General features: G+C 40.4%; 1 protein-coding gene across 5 annotated transcripts in view; it reads right to left on the bottom strand.

The window, feature by feature from the left end:
* Positions 1-20,722, bottom strand: part of LRP1B (LDL receptor related protein 1B) — a 1,609,743-nt gene that overhangs the window by 446,671 nt on the left and 1,142,350 nt on the right. For all 5 annotated transcript variants that reach the window (XM_019480601.2, XM_059727405.1, XM_059727406.1 and 2 more), the window contains 6 exons: positions 17,436-17,570; positions 16,710-16,839; positions 9,988-10,114; positions 9,684-9,835; positions 9,266-9,390; positions 4,330-4,701 (listed from right to left, as the gene is read on the bottom strand). In XM_019480601.2, the coding sequence (XP_019336146.2) occupies positions 4,330-4,701; positions 9,266-9,390; positions 9,684-9,835; positions 9,988-10,114; positions 16,710-16,839; positions 17,436-17,570 (1,041 nt within the window). The remainder of the gene's footprint in view (positions 1-4,329; positions 4,702-9,265; positions 9,391-9,683; positions 9,836-9,987; positions 10,115-16,709; positions 16,840-17,435; positions 17,571-20,722) is intronic.

Raw genomic sequence — 20,722 nt, 5'->3', positions numbered from 1 at the left:
GAAGGCTACACCTGGAAGGGGAAACCAGCCCAAGACAGATATGTTCAAGGTGTTGGTTTCTCTATTAAGAATCAGCTCATCACTCAACTTATGGAGCTCCCTGTGGCCATTAGTCAACATCTTATGATGTTTGTCTTAAGCTCAGCAACAATCAGTACACTGCTGTCATCAGCATGTATGCCCCAATGCTTGATTCTGATGTCAAAGAACAGTTCTACTCCAGCCTTGACCATATTCTGACTAATGCTCACAAAGAGGACATGATCATTTTCCTTGATGACTTCAACACCAGAGTCAGATGTGATTTGGAACTTTGGAGTGGCACCATTAGGTAGGAAGGAGTACAGAAAGCTAGCTCCAATGGCATCCTCAGCAAATGTGTGGTGCATGGTCTTGTCATCATGAACACCATTCTCAGAGTAACAAATACAAGACCACCTGGAAACACCCTTGCTCTAAGCACTGGCACTTCCTTGACTACGTTATTGTTAGAGCTCAGGATCAAATGGATGTCCATATCACATGAGCCATGCAAGAAACCAAAGACTGCTGGACAGATGACTGAACTGTCAGATCCATTACATCCATGTACATACACTTGCTCCAAAACATCAAAAACAGCCAAAAGCAATGCAAAGGACCCTCAACACCAAATATCTTCAAGACCCAAAGGTCTGCAAGGATCTCCAACAGTGTCTCCATGGAAAGCTCTCTGCCCTATAACACTCATTGACATACAGACTAGTTCTATGAGAGTGACACCAAGATCCAAGCCCTCCTCAACCAGAAGAGAATGGCTCATTCTCCTTGGCCAGATGACATGAAAATCTTCAGACCATAATGGATCCTTTTGGAGAAGCCTACCAAACTTTGAGCCTCTCTATCAAAATCAAGAATAATAAAGTGCTCTATTAGCCTGTCCTGGGCCATTAATGTTAGCATCCTCCCCAAATTACCATGAAGGGAAAGACCCTGGAGGTAGTCGACCACCTCCCCTACCTCAGTTCCCAGTTCTCTCAGAGAGTGAATATTGATGAAGAGATCCAGCACAGGATCCAGTGTGATAGTGTCTCCTGGGATATTGCTTTGATGAGTATTTATTGCAGTCTCTGTAAAGACCAAAATCCAGGTCTACAATACAGTCATCATCCCCACTCTCCTCAATGAAAGGTAGGGATCATCCTTCAATCAAGGGATTGCAATGAAGTCTAATCACACCAAGCAGAAGGAGAACCTCTTGAAACACCAAACGTAATCAAAACATGATAAGACTTTGTGTGTTAAGCTATTCTCTGCACTTCTATTAACTACAAGAGAATAAAAACTAAATTAAACTAAACTAAACTGAAGACCTTAATTATAATGTCTTTACAAAACACACTGTCTTTTGATTTCGTCTCATCAGGCCATGACTAGGGCTCTAAAGAACTGTAATATTACAAAGGAATATTCTTGCTAATCATTTCATCATCAGGTCTACGGACACAAACATGAATTTCCCATTTGCCCTCTCTGGAAGCAGCATTCATTGCCCACACATCCTTCCCCTTTAAACAGAGCTTTTCCACAGCTCAGCACAATTGCTGTTTTATCTGAGAAGTCAGGATATCCAGCAATTTCCCCCCCACTAAAAACAAACTTTATAATATATGCCATGATTCACGTTGTGTGGCCTCATGTTTTAATGGTGATAGTAATATTGGAACTGCACTATTCACTTCGTATTTCTTGAAGAAGTTGAGTATTTTCTTGTGCCTGAAACATTTGATAATATCCTAGACATTATTACAGGGCAAATTTGATGCACTCAAGCTCTGTGTATGGTTTGATGCTATAACAGAGCCTCAAAGGCTCCCATTACTTTAAGGGTGAATGAGAACCAGGAAGAGCCTCAGGCAGAAAAGCTGTCCATTTTGAGCTACAAGGGAAAAGATGCCTGGAGATTTACCTACTACAAGCTATGATTACAGCAGAGACTAGCAACACTAAGTTTCCTTGAGGTGCAGTTGGCAAGCTAAATCAGGATACACCTGTCACAGCTCAAGGATTCACATGACCAAAATGGGGTGTGGTTTCCAGCTATATAAACCCAGGGCCTGAGCCAGAGTTGTCAGCCTGGCTCTGGGAGCTGCTGAGGAAAGAGCTCCAGGGCAGGAGAGCTGGAGAGGAGCTCCTGGATAACATCTGGTCTACCCTGGGAGTAATGCAAGCAGAGTGGTGTTGACTTGCAGGGGAGTAGAACTCAGGGTAGGGTGGGGTGGGGTGGGGTGGGGTTGGGAGCTAAACTCTTTCAGAGATCATGGCACACAAGGGACATCCCTGAGGACTGGAAGAGAGCCAACATTGTGTCCATCTTAAAAAAGGGAAAGAGGGAGGACCTGGGCAACTCTGGGGAAGACCAAGAGCAAAGGATACAAACTCCTGGAAGGCCACTTGAGGCTCAATTCCAGGAAAAAAAATCCTTCACAGTCAGGGGGTTCAGACTGTGGAATAAACTCCCTCCAGTGGTGGTGCAGTCACCTACCCTAGAAATCTTCAAAAGGAGACTGGACAGTCACTTCGCTGGGGTCACTTGACCCCAGTTGTTTTTACCTGCCTAGTACAGGGGGACTGGACCCAATGATATACAAGGTCCCTTACAGCCCCTTACAAGCTATGAATCTATGAATTTATGATATTGTCAAAACACTGTTTGTGCTCAGAGCCAGTGGGGAAGTAATCCAGAGGACTTACTTTTAGAGTTTTACACCAGTGGCTTGGGTGGGACTAGAAAGGGTGGCTTGGAGGTCCCATTAGTAGTGAACTCATTGAGGAAGTGCCCCCAACAGAGGCTCCTTTAATTTTTTTTCCATTTCACTGCTTGCTTTCCCTGCCCCTGAATTGTGGAGGGATGGACCCCACTAGCTGGGCTGTTTGCCACTGATTGCTGGTGAAGTGAAAATTGTGGTTTTAAATAAACTCTGGCTTTTGCTTCCCTGCCAGTCAGCAGCAAGTGGTGGGGCCAATGGGACCCATTCACCAATCGGCAGCGGCAATGCAAAAACCATGGCATATTTAAAACCATGGTTTTTAGTTCCCTGACAATCAGTGACAAATGGCCCAGCTGGCAGAGCCCCTCCAGCAATCAGGAGTGGGGAGAGGGTCGTGAAATGAAAAAAAAAATTAAAGGAGCCTTTGTGGGGGATACTTCTTCCATGATTTACGGAGATCCCTACCCATTAATTCCCAAGGGGAATATGAGTGTCTTGAGCCCTGCCAGGGGTCAGAGAGCCCAGTGTTGCCTGACAGATGGGGGTGGGGCAGAGACAGAGATAGAGATCCCACAGCCCAGAGAGGGGCAGAACATGGGGCTAAGGGACCCAGAGTCCAGGTGGGGCAGAGATAAAGGTTCCAAAGGACAAGATAAGGGGCTGGAGCCCACAAGCCAGGTCTGAGAGAGTGGGCCTTGGCTAAGGAACCAGCTAGAGTATAGGGGTAAAACCTGGGAAGGCTGAAGACCCAACAAGGGAGTAAAGGCTTGAGATGGCCTGGTGTCTTTGGGGACAAGTGTTCTGCATGAGTGATGATACAAAATATCTGCGAGGCATGGGAATGGCAGTAGGAAAGGTTTGGAGGCAGTGATTAGCCCATAAGGTGACAAGTGCCTTGGGGCACTGTGTAGTCCAGAAGGACCTACGTAACTGGAGAGATTGGTGTGATCAGTGGAGTCAGAGAGAGAGAGAGGGGATCTGCTGGCAGGAACAGAACAGGGCTTGCTCTAAGACCTATGGGCAGCCACCTTATTCAATCTGTTAATAAAAACAAGGTATGATAGTCAAAAAGTAAAGGGAGGGTACCTTAGAGGTGAGCTGGGCAGGAACCATATGGCCACCAGGGGGCATCATGGCTGTCCCTGGGACCCAGTCCTGTTACAGATGCATTGACTTTTGGTAGTGTGTATAGTTTCTTATGCAGTCAGAAATACTTTACATAATTAAAATGAAAAGATGCATTCTATTGAAAAGTCAAATGTGAATGAAAGGTTGTTCTTTCAAAAAAAATGGAATATCAACATTTTCACAAACTTAATACATTATATTTTTCTTTCCAATACCCTATATATCACATAGATAGTGCAATGTAAGTGAATTTAAGGTAGTAACAAGAAAAGTTAACAATGAATTATTGCAAAGTGTGGATACATTTTTATTGATAATAATAATGATGTGTTTTATAACAGTATAGTACGATAGCATTGCTATTTGTAGTCTATAAGGCCAAGTGTTATCAAATCCTCATTTAATAAAATATTATTACAAAATAACATATGAAAAATAAAGATATACTTACTTTCAATAATTACTTTTCTGCCTGCCCAGTTATCTTTAATAACTTGTATATTTCCAAAGTGTGCATCACTGAAGAAGATACGGTTGGTACCTCTTCCTTTCAGGCTGTAGTCAAAAGCCAGGGCTATCACATTTTTGAAATATTCTGGATTTTCATATGGTCTTACTGGTGAATTTAAATTGGTCTCATCTGAAAGATGTATACTTTTTAATATTGTCCTTCCTGAATACAGTAAATAACCTTCATGTCTCAGACAAGTAACCCCATCCTCTGAAAGATAGCCATGTGCACAAGCACACGATCGCTGTGCCTTCCCACGATAGAGGCAAAGTTGCTGACATCCACCATTATTCTTGGCACAAATATTGGTACCTGGAAAGACAAAAAAAAGTCCAGCTTTTGTAACAGTCACAATAATCAGATAATTATTTTATTGTGTCCCCCATGGATTAATCAATTTAAACGTTTGGGTTATATTTTTTTATTCAATATAGCATCACAAATGCATAGGGTTTCTTTTATTTTCTAAACCTCAAAATTTGTGATCATCTAAAATATTTTTTTAAAGTCCAGAAATGTGGAATTTAGGTCCCTTATAATGCATTCCAGTATGTATGATAGAAATAAAGAATAAAACATACAACCATTCCTCTATAAGGCAACAAAGTCCCTGAAATTTATAAGAATTTTTAAATACTTTTAATTTTTTTTTAAATGACCCATTACTATCAGGAAACAAAAAAATCATCTTTTTATTCTCTTGGAGCACACTAACTTGTATCTCATCTTGTATATATTCTACCTTAAAATAATTATATTACAAAGATTTTATTGAGCCATTTCCCTGTTTTTAAATGTAACAAACTTGAATACTGTTTTCTTCTTTGTTCTTCTAATGGATGCATTTTTTAAAAATCCCTGACTAGTGTACACAAAATCATCAAATTAATAACTTCAGTGTGATTTTACCTCTTTTGTTACGAGATCTAAAATTATAATAGCTATTAGAAACCTGAAAGAAACTATTTTCCTCAGTATTTTCAGTACTCTGTGTGTGGTCTGTCTTATTTTATTTGTCTTCTATTTTTTACTATGTTTATTTGACGGTATTTTCTGTAAAGTCAATTTGACTCATTCTATTCACTTCCTACTTGGTGCAAGAGGGAGAAGAAAACATTAAAAACTCAAAAACAATTACGTGGAATGTGTCGCAGGTGTAGAATCTGAAACTGCTTTAAACTCTTTTTTAATTACTAGATTTAGGTTTAGTGTCCTTTCATATGTAAAAAAATGGATATTTTCGTGAGTATAGACCCAATATATTTACCATGCTCTCTTAGGCAGAAGGCAGAGAAGGATAGCACATTATAGACTAACTTGTTCAGAGAGGCACGAACTTTTACATGCTGTAGTTTACTTCATCGTAGCATTTGATGAAGTGGGCTGTAGCTTACAAAAAGCTCATGCCTCTGTGAATGAGTTAATCTATAAGGACATGTATAGATAAAACAGGGGCCCTAATTTGAAGCAGTGGATTTTTAAAAACACCGCTTCAATTTAGGGTGAAGTAAGCCCCTGTGTCATATACACCTGTGTCTTACCTGCCTCTCCGGTGGCAGGGAGAAGAACATGAGCTGCTGTTGGACAAAGTGGTCCCTGCATGGTTTGGGGGGGGGGGTGTTGGTGCTTCCTTCCACAGCAGCAGTGGCTCCCTCAGGTGGCACCCATCCACAGGCACCCAGTTTGGGCAGTTCTATGCAGCACAGGAGGGAAGGACTGGGCCCCTGCACAGCTCAGGTAGGCAGGCAGACTCTGGGGTGGGGAGGGGAAGAGAGATCAGACTCGCCACCTTTTTTTTTTTTCTTTTGATGGAGCCTGCCTTCCTGGGCTGCTGCCAGGCTGCCTGCATGGGCTGCCTGCACAGGCCCTGAGCCGCACGGATCCCAGTGCTTCAATCTGCAGCTGTAGGGCAGCAAACTAAAACTCTCCAACTAAAAATCCTTGGAGAGTTTTAGCTTGCTGCACCCCAATGTCATTTAAGGTGCATTATACCACTGAATGTGCTACAGTGGCTGGAATTAATATGCAATATACTGCTGATGCATGCAAACACCAACACCATTAAAGCGGTGAAAAGCATTTGACCTGCTTTAAAATATTATGCACACATGCCCCTCATTTCATCTACATATGCACTAAGGTGCCACCCTATCCTTCCTTTTTCCTAACTTTAGACTAATATGGTTAACTACCGCTCATATTTTTTCTTAGATTAAATTAGGAAGTTGGAATGTTCTTTCCCTGTGAGAAGTGATATTGGTAATAATATTAAAATAATATGAAAATATTTTGGAGACTTATTTGTAACTGAAATGTCTCTGATTTTCAATTATTAAAGTTTTAATAGGCTAAAAAAGTTAATATCTGTTTTGGATGGATGAGTATATGTGAATAAGAATGATAATAAATGAGAAACTTGTTTACTCAAGCTTCTAAGTTACCTATTTTGGCAACTCTGTTTTTATAACATTTCATTCATTTTGTGTACTTTTAAAATGGTACTCAGGCCCCAGTCTTGAATACAGATTAGTGTAGGCTGCTGCACATATACAGAATTTCACTGAGGTAAGAGACTGCAGAATTTATTATGGTACTGGTGCTTCAGAAAAGGTAAGACAGGTTTTGGGGAGAAAAAAAGATTAATCACTTGTCCCTCAGCCTGGGTTTTTCTTAGTGGCAAAAGGTCATGAAGCCACCTATTTTCAGTTTTAAAAAGCATACTTAGCTATATCTAGCTCAATAAAACTTAAAAGTAAATAAATAAGTAAATAGATAAATAAAAAGATATAGAAAAAACATTCCAAAACATTTTTCACCTGTTTTTTTCCCCTTTGTCTTCCTGGCTCACTGACAGCCCCTCCCAAAGACATTAACCATTTGTAGCCTAGTAAAATTTGAAAAATGCATTAAAAATCATTGAACTCTCTTAGATTATGTTTTTCAAACTAACATGAAAAGAATTTTTATCCTTCTATTTTTCAATAACTATTTCTCCTAGCCTTACTACAAAGCAGTCTTTAAAATAAGTAAAAATAATTACAGAAAAAATATAAAGTATTTTTTATCCCAATCTTCTATTTCTGTGTTTCCATAATACACCAGCCCCTTCCAAATAAGCAGGCATTAACTCGCTTTAGCCCAACTTTTTAAAAATGTCAAAGATGTAAGGATTTTTTTTTAATTTCAGAAAATAGTAGCTTTATAACCTTGCAAAATTGCATGCACAGAACCATAAAAAAGTTTACCCAGAAAGTCCTAAAAAAGGTAATTTTCATTTTCCAAAACCTCTGAAAATTCCTTTCAAAAGTAATGATAATAGGTATTTCTCATAAAATATTCTTTTAAAGAAGGCACCTTTTTATTTTTAATATATTGAACAAAGATAGGAGAGAAAAAAGACTATGTTCTATTTAAAAGGAAAAAAACAGACTTCAACATGTGGGATACTGTAATTACACCCTTATGTAGATGCTAGGAATATCAGAAACATGGTCTTGTCAAAGTATTGGGTGAATATTAATTATCATGTTCCCTCTCTTTGTGCTTTCATGCATTTATACAGTTTGGACTAGATCACTTTTGTGGTGGGAACTTTAAGTTTGGAGGAACAAATCACCATCAGCTTTGAAATAGTTTTCCAGGTTTTCTCACCAACAGCCTGACCCTTGGTCACTGAAGTTACTACAAACCCTTCTGTTAACTTCACTCGGTTTTGAAACAGGCCTTAAACTACTAAAAAATATTGGGAAATTTTAAGCTGGAGCCTGAACAAAGTCAGTTTTAGCTAGTAAAATTACAGCAGTGCATAGATTTTTCATTGAATAATCCTAATGCCTCCTAGTGTCATCTCACTTGTTTTGGCACTGACTTTCTTTTTAGTGGAGAGACTACCTCAGTAGAGTTCTGATGGCAGAATCAAACATGCTATTAGAAGTCCTCAAATTCCACTGTTTTTTTCTGCCTCTTGGGAGACAAGATCAAGAGTCCATGCAGATTATTTCAAATCTGTTTGCAGTATCTGGTAAAAAGGGGAAATGCTGCCACTTATAATCATACCCAGCCGTTCTCCATAGGTACCAAAGATTGGCACTGATCATCTGGCAAGAGAAATTTTTACCTGGAGTTTGCATGTTAAACATATTAATAAGACTTAGCTTTAATAGGAAATGAGATAGCTGAAATCAAGGTTTTCTTAGCTTTTTATGCAGTGCAGATTATAACTAATCTTTGGCATCATAAACCACAAGGAGTATATTATGCAGGTTCAAAAAGGTTGTCTTCTTAGTCACTTTTAGGGTGTTATTCAAATTTCTTAGAGAGAGACATATGTGATTGGCAACCTGGCCTACACAGGGACTATATCTCTTCTTATATGGCAGAGTTGTGGTTCAAAAAAAAATAGTAATTTTTAGATGTAAATTTCTGAGGAACAGGAGGTTGAGTGTTCTTAGCTGTGGGCCTTGCAACGTACTTCCTTATACTGATCTGACAGAGCCTGAGATAATCAGTAGCACACAGTTAAAGGACCATCTTATTATTCAGGCTTTTATTTTATTTATTTTTTTCTTTGACTATCACAGAGGTGACAGGAAGGTTTTGCTTATTTTCATTTTTATTCTTAAAATGACCACAAACAATACTGTGTGTAAGTCAGTTTTAGAACTCTTTTATACATTTCTTTAGCAACATTATTTTATGTACATTTTTATGTACATATTTTTTATGTAAATTTTATCATAATTAAAAAAAAACACTAAGGGAAAAATAAAAAGTATTTCCATAATACAGTGATTACCCTCATATGACCACAAATTAATATATGCAAAGAGTATCAGCTGATCTTAGGGTGATTAATAATATCCTTAGGAACAGCTACCTTTCTCTCGTGCTCTGTTAAAGACTTTCACTTCCTTCAGGTTTATTCCAAGGCCAGTCCTCATGGTCACAGAGTCTGTGGCATCATTTTTGTGGCCTCTTCTGATAGAACCATTTGCATGTGCTCTGCCAAAAAAGTTGAAGATGTCTGATCAACAATCCTCAACTAATTAAAATTAAGCAAGTCATTAAAATGCAGTGGACAGCTGGCCTAACAGAAGGTGAAGAAACCTACTCTTGTCTGTGACATTGATATGCCTTAACTTTGAATATCAAAAGTGCCTTTTTCTGTGGAAATTACATGGCTTTGTGAGATCCTTTCAGTGACCTTGCTCAGGAATAGCTAATACTACAAGGGTGAAGCATCTGGCACTGAAATAACATTTTGAGACTCAAATACTTATGGAAAAATAAATTACCTGTCAGACCAGTAGATGTAAGCTCCAAAGACTGCGACTGAAAACATATCCACGTTGCTCCCTGACAGCACAATCTCCCGATTCCCTCCACTCTCAAGGTCGATTCTTTCTATCTTGTCTGTACGAGCATCACACCAGTATAATTTATTTTCCTAAAGATCAATTTCAAAATGAACTACCATAATGTATTTTTGTCGAAGTGTTTTATTAACAAAAAATAAAATACAAGTGTGGAAGAACATGTTGCAATGTAATGTAACATTTAATGAACATCTGTTATTTAGTAGAAAATAGAAGAACACACCTCATAGTCAATGGAGATCCCATTAGGCCATGCAATTCCCAAACTCACAAGCACAACCTTCTCAGAACCATCTAACCGTGCTTTTCCTATGCAGGGAGCCTGTCCCCACTCTGTCCAGAATAAATACCTAAAACATTGAAGAAATTAACAATAAAAATAACACGCAAACAAATGAACACATGCAAATTAAATAGTTTGTAGCAACTTTTTAAATGCAGTTTACATAAAACAGAATTTTAAAAGGGATAATAAACATGCCAGTTTATTCCTACAGAACTTGTAGAAATAATATATTGTTGCCTGTCTAAAGATTGGTATGAAAATCTCTTTAGAAACTACTCATCATGTTAAAGGTGTTGCTAAAAAAGTTGTTTTGTCAATAGACTGATATTTGAACTGTTTTAATATATTTTTCTTTCTAGCAAATAACTATGCAGGTAAAATTGTTCTTAAGAATTATAATGCAACCGTAAATGTGCAAACTCAAGCAGTATTATGGGTAAATATTAGGATCTATATTGCCTATTTTTCTAAGTTAATTGATGCCTGGTCAAAGCCACATACAAGTTACATTTCTACTGAAAGAATCACTACCCTCACAGCAGAAACCACAAGTATGCTGACATTCATGCAATTTTCCCTAGAAGAAAAATGGCAGTTCTGGGAGAAAGATATACTGTCTTCAACCTGGTAGATCTCTTGGTACATCTCCCAGTAAATCTCTGTAAACTTTACTCGTCTCCACTGGAGTCGAGAAGAAAGTTTAAATTGACCTCAGTGCACTTTGGATCATGTACTAATAGTATAGTACCAATAGTATATACAAAATAAATAGTAATATGATAATGTGTGTCTGCTAAATGTTAAATGTTTTTGCGTTTTGCAAAAATACATACACATTCACTCTCTCTATGGCAGTTATTTCAAAGCAGGTATACAGGGCCATATATGGTATAAAATACATAGCTCTACTTTAACACACGTAAACTAACTCACAAAACTAATACAATTAACACACATAATAGTGAAACCTGAATGGGGGGGGGGGGGATTTGTTTGAAATAATTAAAGAATATTTTTCTGTACAAGTACTATGGCCAATGTAGTAAATACATTGATAAAAACCTAAATAGATATCTCTATTAAACATATGGTATAATATTATAAGGAGTAATAATGTAGTTGTAGCCAAAGTTAAATGTTAATTTTTCAATTACTATTCTACTCTTATATCGATATATTGACCTAGGTTCAAGAAGAGAACCATGCTCAGTATGTCAAATATTTCCAATGCTTGCTATCTAAACAGATTTCAAGTAACACAATGTTTTGTGGTGGAATTTCCCAGTGCTCTTTTTCTTTTCTTTCTTTCTTTCTTTCTTTCTTTTTTTGTTGTTGTCAAAGTCCAGGGGAGAGATTACTGGTTTTCAGCCTATCCCATGGTAATTATCAGTGTGTGAAGAATGAGGGAGGTTGTAATGCAGCAAATCAATATTTCTTCTGGTTCTCCCACTGTTTTAGTGGTTGGAATAAAGTGCAAAAGGCTTATGCATGTCCAAACATATGCTTCCAAAATGTTTGTGTATACCACTGAGCATGTTGGCTATTGGAGCAGGTTGCCCTCTGCTTACCTTTTTCCACCCATCTGCTTGAGGTGACAGGAAGAATCTACTCGAATTGCAAAGCCTGCTTCCCTCTGTGAACTGGAATCTTGTGGCACATTTCACCAGTTCAACATACAAAGATGTCATACAGTGCTTCCTCTACTCTCTTGAAGCACAATTGTTCACAATTTGTCTCTAAGTAAAGAATTCTTAATGCAACCAATGGTGTTATGGTTCACAACGCCTAATGGGCAGATCTGGGACTGAAAACCAGAGTGGTTGCAGGGATGAACTGTGGGTTGGAAGCAACCGAGGACAATCTCAAATTCCAAACTTAAAAGTGGGATCCAAAACTAAGGGTCTGAAACCAAACCAGCAAACTAACCAGAATCAGGGGTCAAGTACCAAGCTGAGGTCAAGCTGAAGACCAAACACCAAGCCAGAGCTTAACCGGAAATCAAGTGTCAGGGAGCCAGATGAATTACCAGCAGAGGAGCTGCTCAAGGGCTGGAGACTAGGAAGTTGTACAGCAAAGGACTTCTAGAGAATTTCTTAAAGCAGTCCCAGAATGAGTCAAAAGGAAGGGGCTGGGGCTCAGTTCGGCCTGCTTAGTGCATTAAGTGCAACTGACCTAGTTACACAGGCTGCAAGTCAAATGCCTTACAGGTGCAAACTATATGAAGGGAGCAGAGGGGAGGAGCCAGCCCTGCTGTGGAGTTTATCTCAAACCTGGTTTAATGCAGTAGCAGACATAACTGATTTGGGTCAAATCAATTTATGAATGCCTGTCCCAGACCCCAGACCCCTTGCTGGTTTAAGATAAACCAGAGGCAACCCATGGATTTTGTCATTTTCCAGTGAGCTTCCTGCAGGTTGGCAGAGTTCCACCCTGCAGGAAGCTGGGAGGGAGCAGGAGAAAGGTGGTACAAGAGGGGGTGCCACATGCATGGACATGCACATGGCCACAGGCAGGTTGCAGAGCAGCAGCAGCAGGTAAGTAGAAGTGTGGGGAGAGGGGGATTGAGGTTATATAGGGAGGGAGCTGGGCAGGGCTTGGACTGTTGCACAGCTGGGTGGGACTTGGGGTCTGGGGCTGCAATGTGTAGCTGCAGGGCCCCAGCAGGGAGCAGGATAGGGCCACAGATGGCTCAACCAGGGGAGGGGAAGGGCCGGATCCCTGCTGCCACATGCATTTCCAGGGAGCAAGGGGGACCCATGCATCCAGATCTGTGAGTGAAGGAGGCTGCGGGTATGGGCTTCCACCCTACTTCACTCCCTCAGGGTCTCCGCAACCCTGCAGGCATGACCCGACATAGTTGGGGACAGAGGGGCCATGTGGGGATCTCTTCATTGCTGCTCACTCCCTCGCTGCCCTGGCAACATGCCTCCTGCAACTGTTGCCACTGTTTTGAGGGAGGCAGCCCCACACTGCTCCCCTCATTGCACAGGAAGCACATCACCAGGGCAGTGTGGGATAAGCAGCAGCAAGGAGATCCTCATGTGGCTCCTCTGCTCCCTGCTGCACCAGGTCACGGGGAAAGGAAGCAGAGTAGGAGTGAATAGTGGTGAGCTGATGTGAGTCAGCTGTTCCCCACAACCTAGCGCAGCAGAGACCAGAGGAGCTGCATGGGGATCTGCTCGCTGCTGCTCACCCCACACTGCCCCGGTGACATGACTCCTGCACATGGGCCTGCAGTGAGGTATCAGTATGTGGCTGCGCCCCTCAAAGCAGAGGCAGGTGCAGGAGATGCATTGCAAGGGCAGTGGGGGGGGGGAAGAAATGGCAAGGAGATCTCTGTGCAGTCCTGCTGTTCCCAGCTGTGGCGGATCCTGCCTGCAGTGTTGCAGAAGCCCTCAGGGAGCAAAGCAGGATGGGAGCCCATGCCCACAGCCTGCCCCATGCACAGATCTGACAGGTGCAGGTTCCCCCTGCCCACCAGGAGTGTGGGCAGTGGTGGGGAGCCACCCTGCCCAAGTCCACAGCAGGCAGCAGGGAGGAGTGGAGGCAGCAGGCTGCAGACCCAGGTCCATAAGCCTGGCAGACAGGGACCTACTCCAGCAGGGCTGGGAGAGCAGGGACTCTGGGTGGAAGGGGTGAGGGGCACCAGCAAGGCTGTGGCGGGGGGGGGGGAGGGGAGAGACACTGGCAAATTTTGGGAGTTATATTAGAAAATGTGATTTTTTTTGCAGAGAATTTGTTATATTTAACCAGGGAAAAGCAGGATCTCTGGTCTTCAGAAACTGGTTTAACACATAACAGAACTGGTCTAGGGACAGAAATTCATAAAGCCTGAGCCTGAATTGATTCAGTCTTTGTAGGTTAGTCTAACTTGGCTAGGCTGAACTGGTTTGTAACTGCAAAGACATCCCAGATATGTAGGCACATGCCTGCAGTGGCTCCTAGAAGCTGGGAGGTGCTAAAGCACCCCTCCCTTCCTTTTTCAAAGAGCTGAGCTGAGAGGGGACATGGCCAGACCCGGGTAGGACACGTTGACTAGCCCAGCAGGGAATTGATAAGTGTTTATCACCCCATTATGGAAACAACAGGGGGACATTATCAGCTACCTGTTGATTCTGCCTGTTGATTCAACAGGGACTGTAGCCAGCACATGGTCTGCTAGTTAATACACAGAGACCTCCTCCGCAAGGCAGAGGGGAGGGGGGGGGGATTCCTGCTTAGCAGGGAGTGGTGAGGGGGAGGGAGGGAGCAGCCTGCAGTTTGTGCTGGAGCTGCAGCCAGGGAGCAGAGGTAAGGAGCCAGCCCTGCTGTGGAGCGGAGAGCCCTGTCCAGCCCAGAGAGCATGCTTGGATACTGGGAGTGTCTAGTTTATCTTAAACCAGCAAGGGGTCTGGGACAGACATTGCATAAATTGATTTGACCCAAATCAGTTATGTCTGCTACTACATTAAACCAGGTTTATCTCAAACTGGTTTCAGCCATTTTCAAACTGGTTTATGTGCACACTGAACATCTGTTCTGTTACAGGTTTAAACCAGTTTCTTATCATGTAAACTAGCTTATGTATAATTTCTGTCCCTAGCCCAGAAGTTCAGTGCACATAAACCAATCTCAAAATGGCTGAAACTGGCTTAAGATAAACCTGGTTGAGTGTAGTATCATTTTTAACTAATCTGAGTCAAACTGGTTTATGAAACTTCTGTCCCAGACCCCTTCCCAGGTTAAGTTACATCGGAGTCCCCCAGCATGTGCTGGGGTGGGCTGTGCTGTCTGCTTCAGCAGAGAAGAGTTAGTGGGCTGGGGGAAGGCAGGGACTGTCCCCCAGGCAAACCCTGGCTAGGGTCTGGGGCTAGGGAGGGGAGTTAAGCTCCCCTTTCCTATGGGTAAACCCCACTTCCCCCAAGTACAGAGCTGCCCTGCCCTGCTAAACTTACTGAAAGTTACTGTTGCCTGCAACTATAGACTACAAATTCCAGAGGCATCTGGAAGCAGGAAGTGATGAACAAACCTGAGGAGTCCTGCTGCTGTGATTCTGGATTGCAAATCCCAAAGACTTTAGCGGCAGCAGGACGAGGAAGTTAATGCACAACCCATGCTGGCTACAGGCCATAGAGGCATACTGTAGCACCCCCTGGCTTCTGGTCAGAGCCACTGCAAGCATGTGGCTGAATCTCCTGAATCAAAAGTGAATACGCATCCAGTTGTTTTTCAATTTAATCTCTGAAGTTTAGACTAGCCTAAAAAGACTGAATCAATTTAGCTTCAGGCTTTTTGACTGGCTGAACTTAGCCCCTATGGGCATAAACTGTTAGCATTTTAGCAGAAACTGTTAGCACAAGCAGACAACACTTATTTGAATGCAGGAATGGTGCCCTGTATAGGAGCCACGCTTTCACATTCTGACCTGTTGTGTTTTTCTGAGTCCTTGAAACAGAAGAATTGCTCCATTATTTTTCCATTGTCAATAAACAAGAGAAAGTGAAGACCTGGCATTTTCTGAGAGGTGCCCTGAGACTAAAAAACTTGAAAACCACGGATCTAGAATCTCACACAGGAGGGTGGTGTTATATAGGTACATATATGACTTACTAGGGGGCCACATGGAATTTATGTTTTCCAGGGTGGATAGCTATTTCAGTTTTCTGAAGGAGGCACTGCTAATTTGCCATTCATAGGCACGCTTGCTGTTTCCTAGTCAGGAAAGGCATGCCTTTATTTACCGATGGTGACTCAAATATTTCTTGGCACCTCGTCATGCATAATACAACAGAACTGTTGTAGGGATTAGGCATGGTGTAAAGTCTTTTTTGCATTGGGAAGTGCTTTCTACACTTGGTGTATATGTTCTGCAAAGTACAATGGGAGTCTTTGTTTTCACAAAAGTTACTACTTCTGTCTGAGTATTCATTTATCTCTTTGATCAATAGTCTGCAGCTCTAAGGGACAAACATTTTTTGTTTCTATTTCTACAGCCATAGCTTATAGTTTGTTTGTTTTTTTTCCAGATAATGGGTGCATATGGACCTTTTATGTGCCACCATCATATATTTTTCTACCTAAGAACATCATCTGGCATATATAGTTAGTGGACTGGTATGAAGAGATATTAAATATATTTTCCCCTTCATGGGACTATACTATTCTAAAATGTCATCATTACATTGGTCTTGTAGTTTGAGCAGTGTGTTTTCTATGGTAAGCTTAACATTTAGGATTCAAAAGATTTAAGCATATATCTTATCATTTCCTAGCCATCAGGTTGATGATTGTCTAAGAGCGTGAAAGCTTTTCTGCAAATAGCATGTGACATTTAGTGTTAACAGAGGTTTCATATAAGGTATTTTAGTACATTAGAACATCTAATTTTTTTGGTATAGGTAGTGTTGAAGTGAGCTGGTAGCCATATTAGTCCAGAAAATATGCAAAAAGCAAGGCTTTGTGGACCAACTGCATGTTGAGCCAATATAAGGATAGTGCCCACCACAATTCTTTTTTTTTTTTTTTGGTTTAAATTTTTTTTTAGTTATAGTACAATATTATTGGATTTTATTGCAGATCCTAGAAATAGCAGATGTCCAAACAAATATCCCGCTTAGCTCATTTGAAAGTTTTAACACTAACATACAGATTTTTTTAATACATAGTAATATTTAAGTTACCCTTTTTCTGGGTGCACTGATATAGATCTTGGCTGGTCCAGACCCTGGGATATAATTACGTATCGGAATGAGCCATTGAGTCTGGCAACTTCAATTAAATTGAAGCCATGATCTGTCCAATATATGTTACCTAGGAAAAATACCAAAAAGTTACTGAAATAGGAAATTGCTTCTTTAAAAGGTGAGGTGGTCATACATTTCCAAGCATAAAACATCATAGCAGAGAATAATTGTCTGTATTTTTAAATATACAACTTTATTTCATTATTTTCTAATTAAGCCCAGTTACACTGAACATTCACTAAAATTAAGTTTCTGTTTACTACTTTCAATCATCTTTGGTTAAAAACCTAAATTCCTACTTGTAATTTTCAAAATGATTGAAACTCCCCACTTAAGACACAGGCTGTATTTTAATTTTCCAACTGTCTTCAGGCACCAGATAAAATTTAAAATCATTTTCCTGAATAATGAAGTTCTTGGGAGACTTTTACTAAGTTAACAATGAGCAATCTTTGATATAAAAACATATATCCAGAGGCTCACAATATTAGTAAGTGTAGAGCTGAAAGAAAACCAAACTATTTCTCCTCATGGACAGAATTACAAAAAAAAAAAGGTTCCTGCCATAACTTGGGATTATTTTTAAGCAGATAAACATCTGTCAAAAAGGTATTTTATAAAACAGACAGATAATCCCCCCCCCCCCCAAAACACAGGTGATACCTGCTATCCAATCCACAGCTACCCCTTCAACTCTTCCCAAGCCATTAGTAATGATGTCTTCCTTCCATGTCTGGTCTCGTTTAGTTCTGCTAATTTTGTTGAAACCCATATCTGTCCAATAAATTGTGTCATTCCCTTTAAAAAAATCAAAAAGAAAAAAAATCATTAAAAACTATTTGAGGACACTGGATTATTTCAATTAAAATAATTTCTTAGTAAAAATTAAATTCATTTTGTTACTCATTTATATACATTAGTAATTTCAGACATTGATTCTTAATTTTAACACAATTAGAATAATATCTACTCCAGAATTAATAAGATGAGATGGAAGGACATTAACACTAAATTTCAATTTTTTTCCTCAGTTTTCTATTAAAAATAATAAAGTAAAGTATTAGATATGTCACTGATGCAAACTAATGTACATCCATTGAACTAGCTTTACTTTGTGAAATTACTCAGACCAAATTGTTTTCTGTTACTACATATATTTCCATAGTTTCATAGTTGTTAGGGGCTGGACGGAAGCTTACAGATCATTGAGTCCAGCCCCCCTGCACTTAGCAGGAAAGAGTGGTGCGGTAAGATGATGTCAAGATGCTTTTTGAAGATTACCAGGGTGGGTGACTTCTGGGGGGAGCCTGTTCCAAACCCTTGGCACTCGACTTGTAAAGAAGTTCTTCCTTATGTCTAGTCTGAAGTGATCTTCAATCAGTTTCTGCCCTTTGCTTCTTGTCCTCCGAAGGCAGGGCCTTGGTGAATAGATGCTTCCCCAGGCCCAGATGTACACCCCTGATATACTTATAGGCTGCCACCAAGTCCTCTCTGAGTCTTCTGTTGTCCAGGCTGAACAGTCCCAAGTGTTTCAGCCTCTCCCCTTATGACCTGGTCTCTAGGCCTCTAATCATGTTTGCGGCCTTCCTTTGGACTATCTCGAGCTTCTTCACATCCTTCCTGAAGTGCAGTGCCCAGAACTGGACGCAGTACTCCAGCTAATGTCTCATCAAGGCTGAATAGAGTGGGAGGATAACATCCTTAGCCTTGCTGAAGATGCCTCAGTAGATGCATGCCAGTGTTTGATCATCCCTGCCAGCTACAGCATTGCATTGGTGGCTCATGTTCATTTTGTAGTCTATCATGACACCTAGGTCTCATTCAGTTATGGTGCTGGCAAGCATAGCACTACCAAGCCTGTAAGTGTGTTGTGGATTATTTCTCTCCAGGTGGAGCACTTTACATTGCTCTGTATTAAACAACATCAGATTCAGATCCACCCACTTTGCAAGCCTGTCCAGGTTGGCCTATATTGCCAGCCTGCCCTTGAGCATGTCCACGCTCCCCCATAGTTTGGTGTCATCAGCAAACTTTGCCAATTCACTTTTAATACCTCAATCCAAATAGTTGATGAACATGTTGAAAAGCACTGGTCTGAGTACTGAATCCTGAGGGAAGCCACTGGTCACCTTTCGCCACATTGACTTAGTTATGTCAATCAATACTCTCTGGGTCCTAACTCAGAGCTAGGTACCTAGCCAGTGGATCATAAAGTAGTCGAGGCCATATTTGCCCAATTTTACCATAAGGACATTGTGGGAGATCAGGTCAAAAGCCTTTTGGAAGTCCAAGCATATGACACCAGCCTCGTTTCCCCTATCCAGGTGGTGAGTTACCTGGTCATAGAAGGAAACGAGGTTGGTCTGGCATGACCTGCCCATAACAAAGCCATGTTGGCTATCCTTCAGAATACTGTCTTCTGTTAGCCTATTAGTAATGGATTCTTTGATAGTTTTCTCCAGGATTTTACCAGAGATTGAGATCAAACTGATTGGCCTGTAATTCTCTGGGTCCTCCTTTCTCCCTTTCTTAAAGATAGGCACCACATTGGCCTTCCTCAAGTCTTCTGGGACCTCTGCCAAGCTCTTCAAGTCTTCAAATAACTTTGCCATAGGTTGCACGATGATGTTAGCCAATTCTTTTAGCACTCTCGGATATAGTATATAGAAGCACCAGATAACCCAATGGGGCCAATGATTCTTGGGCCATTTCACTATTACAACAACATTAACAGCAGTCCAACAATATACCCCAAAGCATGTTATTTGTCTTCCTTCCAGTGAGATATCATCCACTGGAATACATAAACTAATATCAACTAATATTTTATATATCTATAGACATTTTAATAATCATCATGAGGGTTCCTGGCTTTTTCTGATTAAAAAAAAAAAAATCCCCAATTTTTGGATTAAAATAAGTAACCCAAAATCCACATTTTTCTGTGATTAAAACGAAGCACAATGTGTGTGTATATATATATATATAGAGAGAGAGAGAGGGTGGGGTGTGTTTCAGTTTAATCACAGTAAAATGTGGATTTTGGGTTTCTTATTTTAATCCAAAAATTGAGGATTTTTTTTTTTTAATCAGAGAAAACCACAATAAAACATTTGGGGCTCTTAAAATACATGGGCAGATTTCTGAGCAAATCTTGAAAACTACCCATGAAAGTCCATTCCCCTCTTTGGCAATCGCCCAAATAAAAAATTGGCCATATGTGTTAGAAAAAAGATGACACACTAATATAAAAAAACCTGATATAATGATATTGAGAAAATTTAGATCCATTTGGGATTCATCTCATCTACTAAGTTAATATAACAATTATTGTGCACCTCTAGTTGAATATAAAGTTATATTTTATTTTCAGAAGAGATGTGGGCAAGGAGCATCATGACTTCTCAGATATGTTAGTCCCTCTGGGGTTGGGGGGGGGGGGACCCCTAAAGAACAGAAGCTTAGGATAGTCTTTTTTTTGTCTTTCGTAATTAATTTTCTTCTACTTGACTATTGTGAAGTAATATTTGTAAAACAACAACGCTTATATATATGTAAAAGCAATCTCAAAACAACAAAAAGGCACAATTTGTGCTCAATTTTCATAATCAAACTAGTACTTCAAGTGCAATTTCTGCTGAATTTCTTCCATATGTACAATTTTATGCAGCCAGAGCTGCCATGTTATATCCTAACCCTTCCAAATGCATAGAGGAACATGTATGTGGCCTGTCATTCAAAAAAAACCCCAAACAAACCACCAATCAAACAAAAAAAATGAAATTAACAAAAATACATTCTCCACATAAATTCTTGGGTAAGAAATTGGTGGTTACCCTGACAGTAACTAGTGTTCTTTGATATGTGCTGTGCACTTTGATAGTCCACAATAAAGATGATTCTACCCAGCAAACTTCGTCATTCAAGAGAGATGAAGATGGCCTATTACT

The sequence above is a fragment of the Alligator mississippiensis genome, chromosome 4 (assembly GCF_030867095.1).
Source record: "Alligator mississippiensis isolate rAllMis1 chromosome 4, rAllMis1, whole genome shotgun sequence".
NCBI lineage: Eukaryota > Metazoa > Chordata > Crocodylia > Alligatoridae > Alligator > Alligator mississippiensis.
This window is presented reverse-complemented; position numbering and strand designations above follow the sequence as displayed.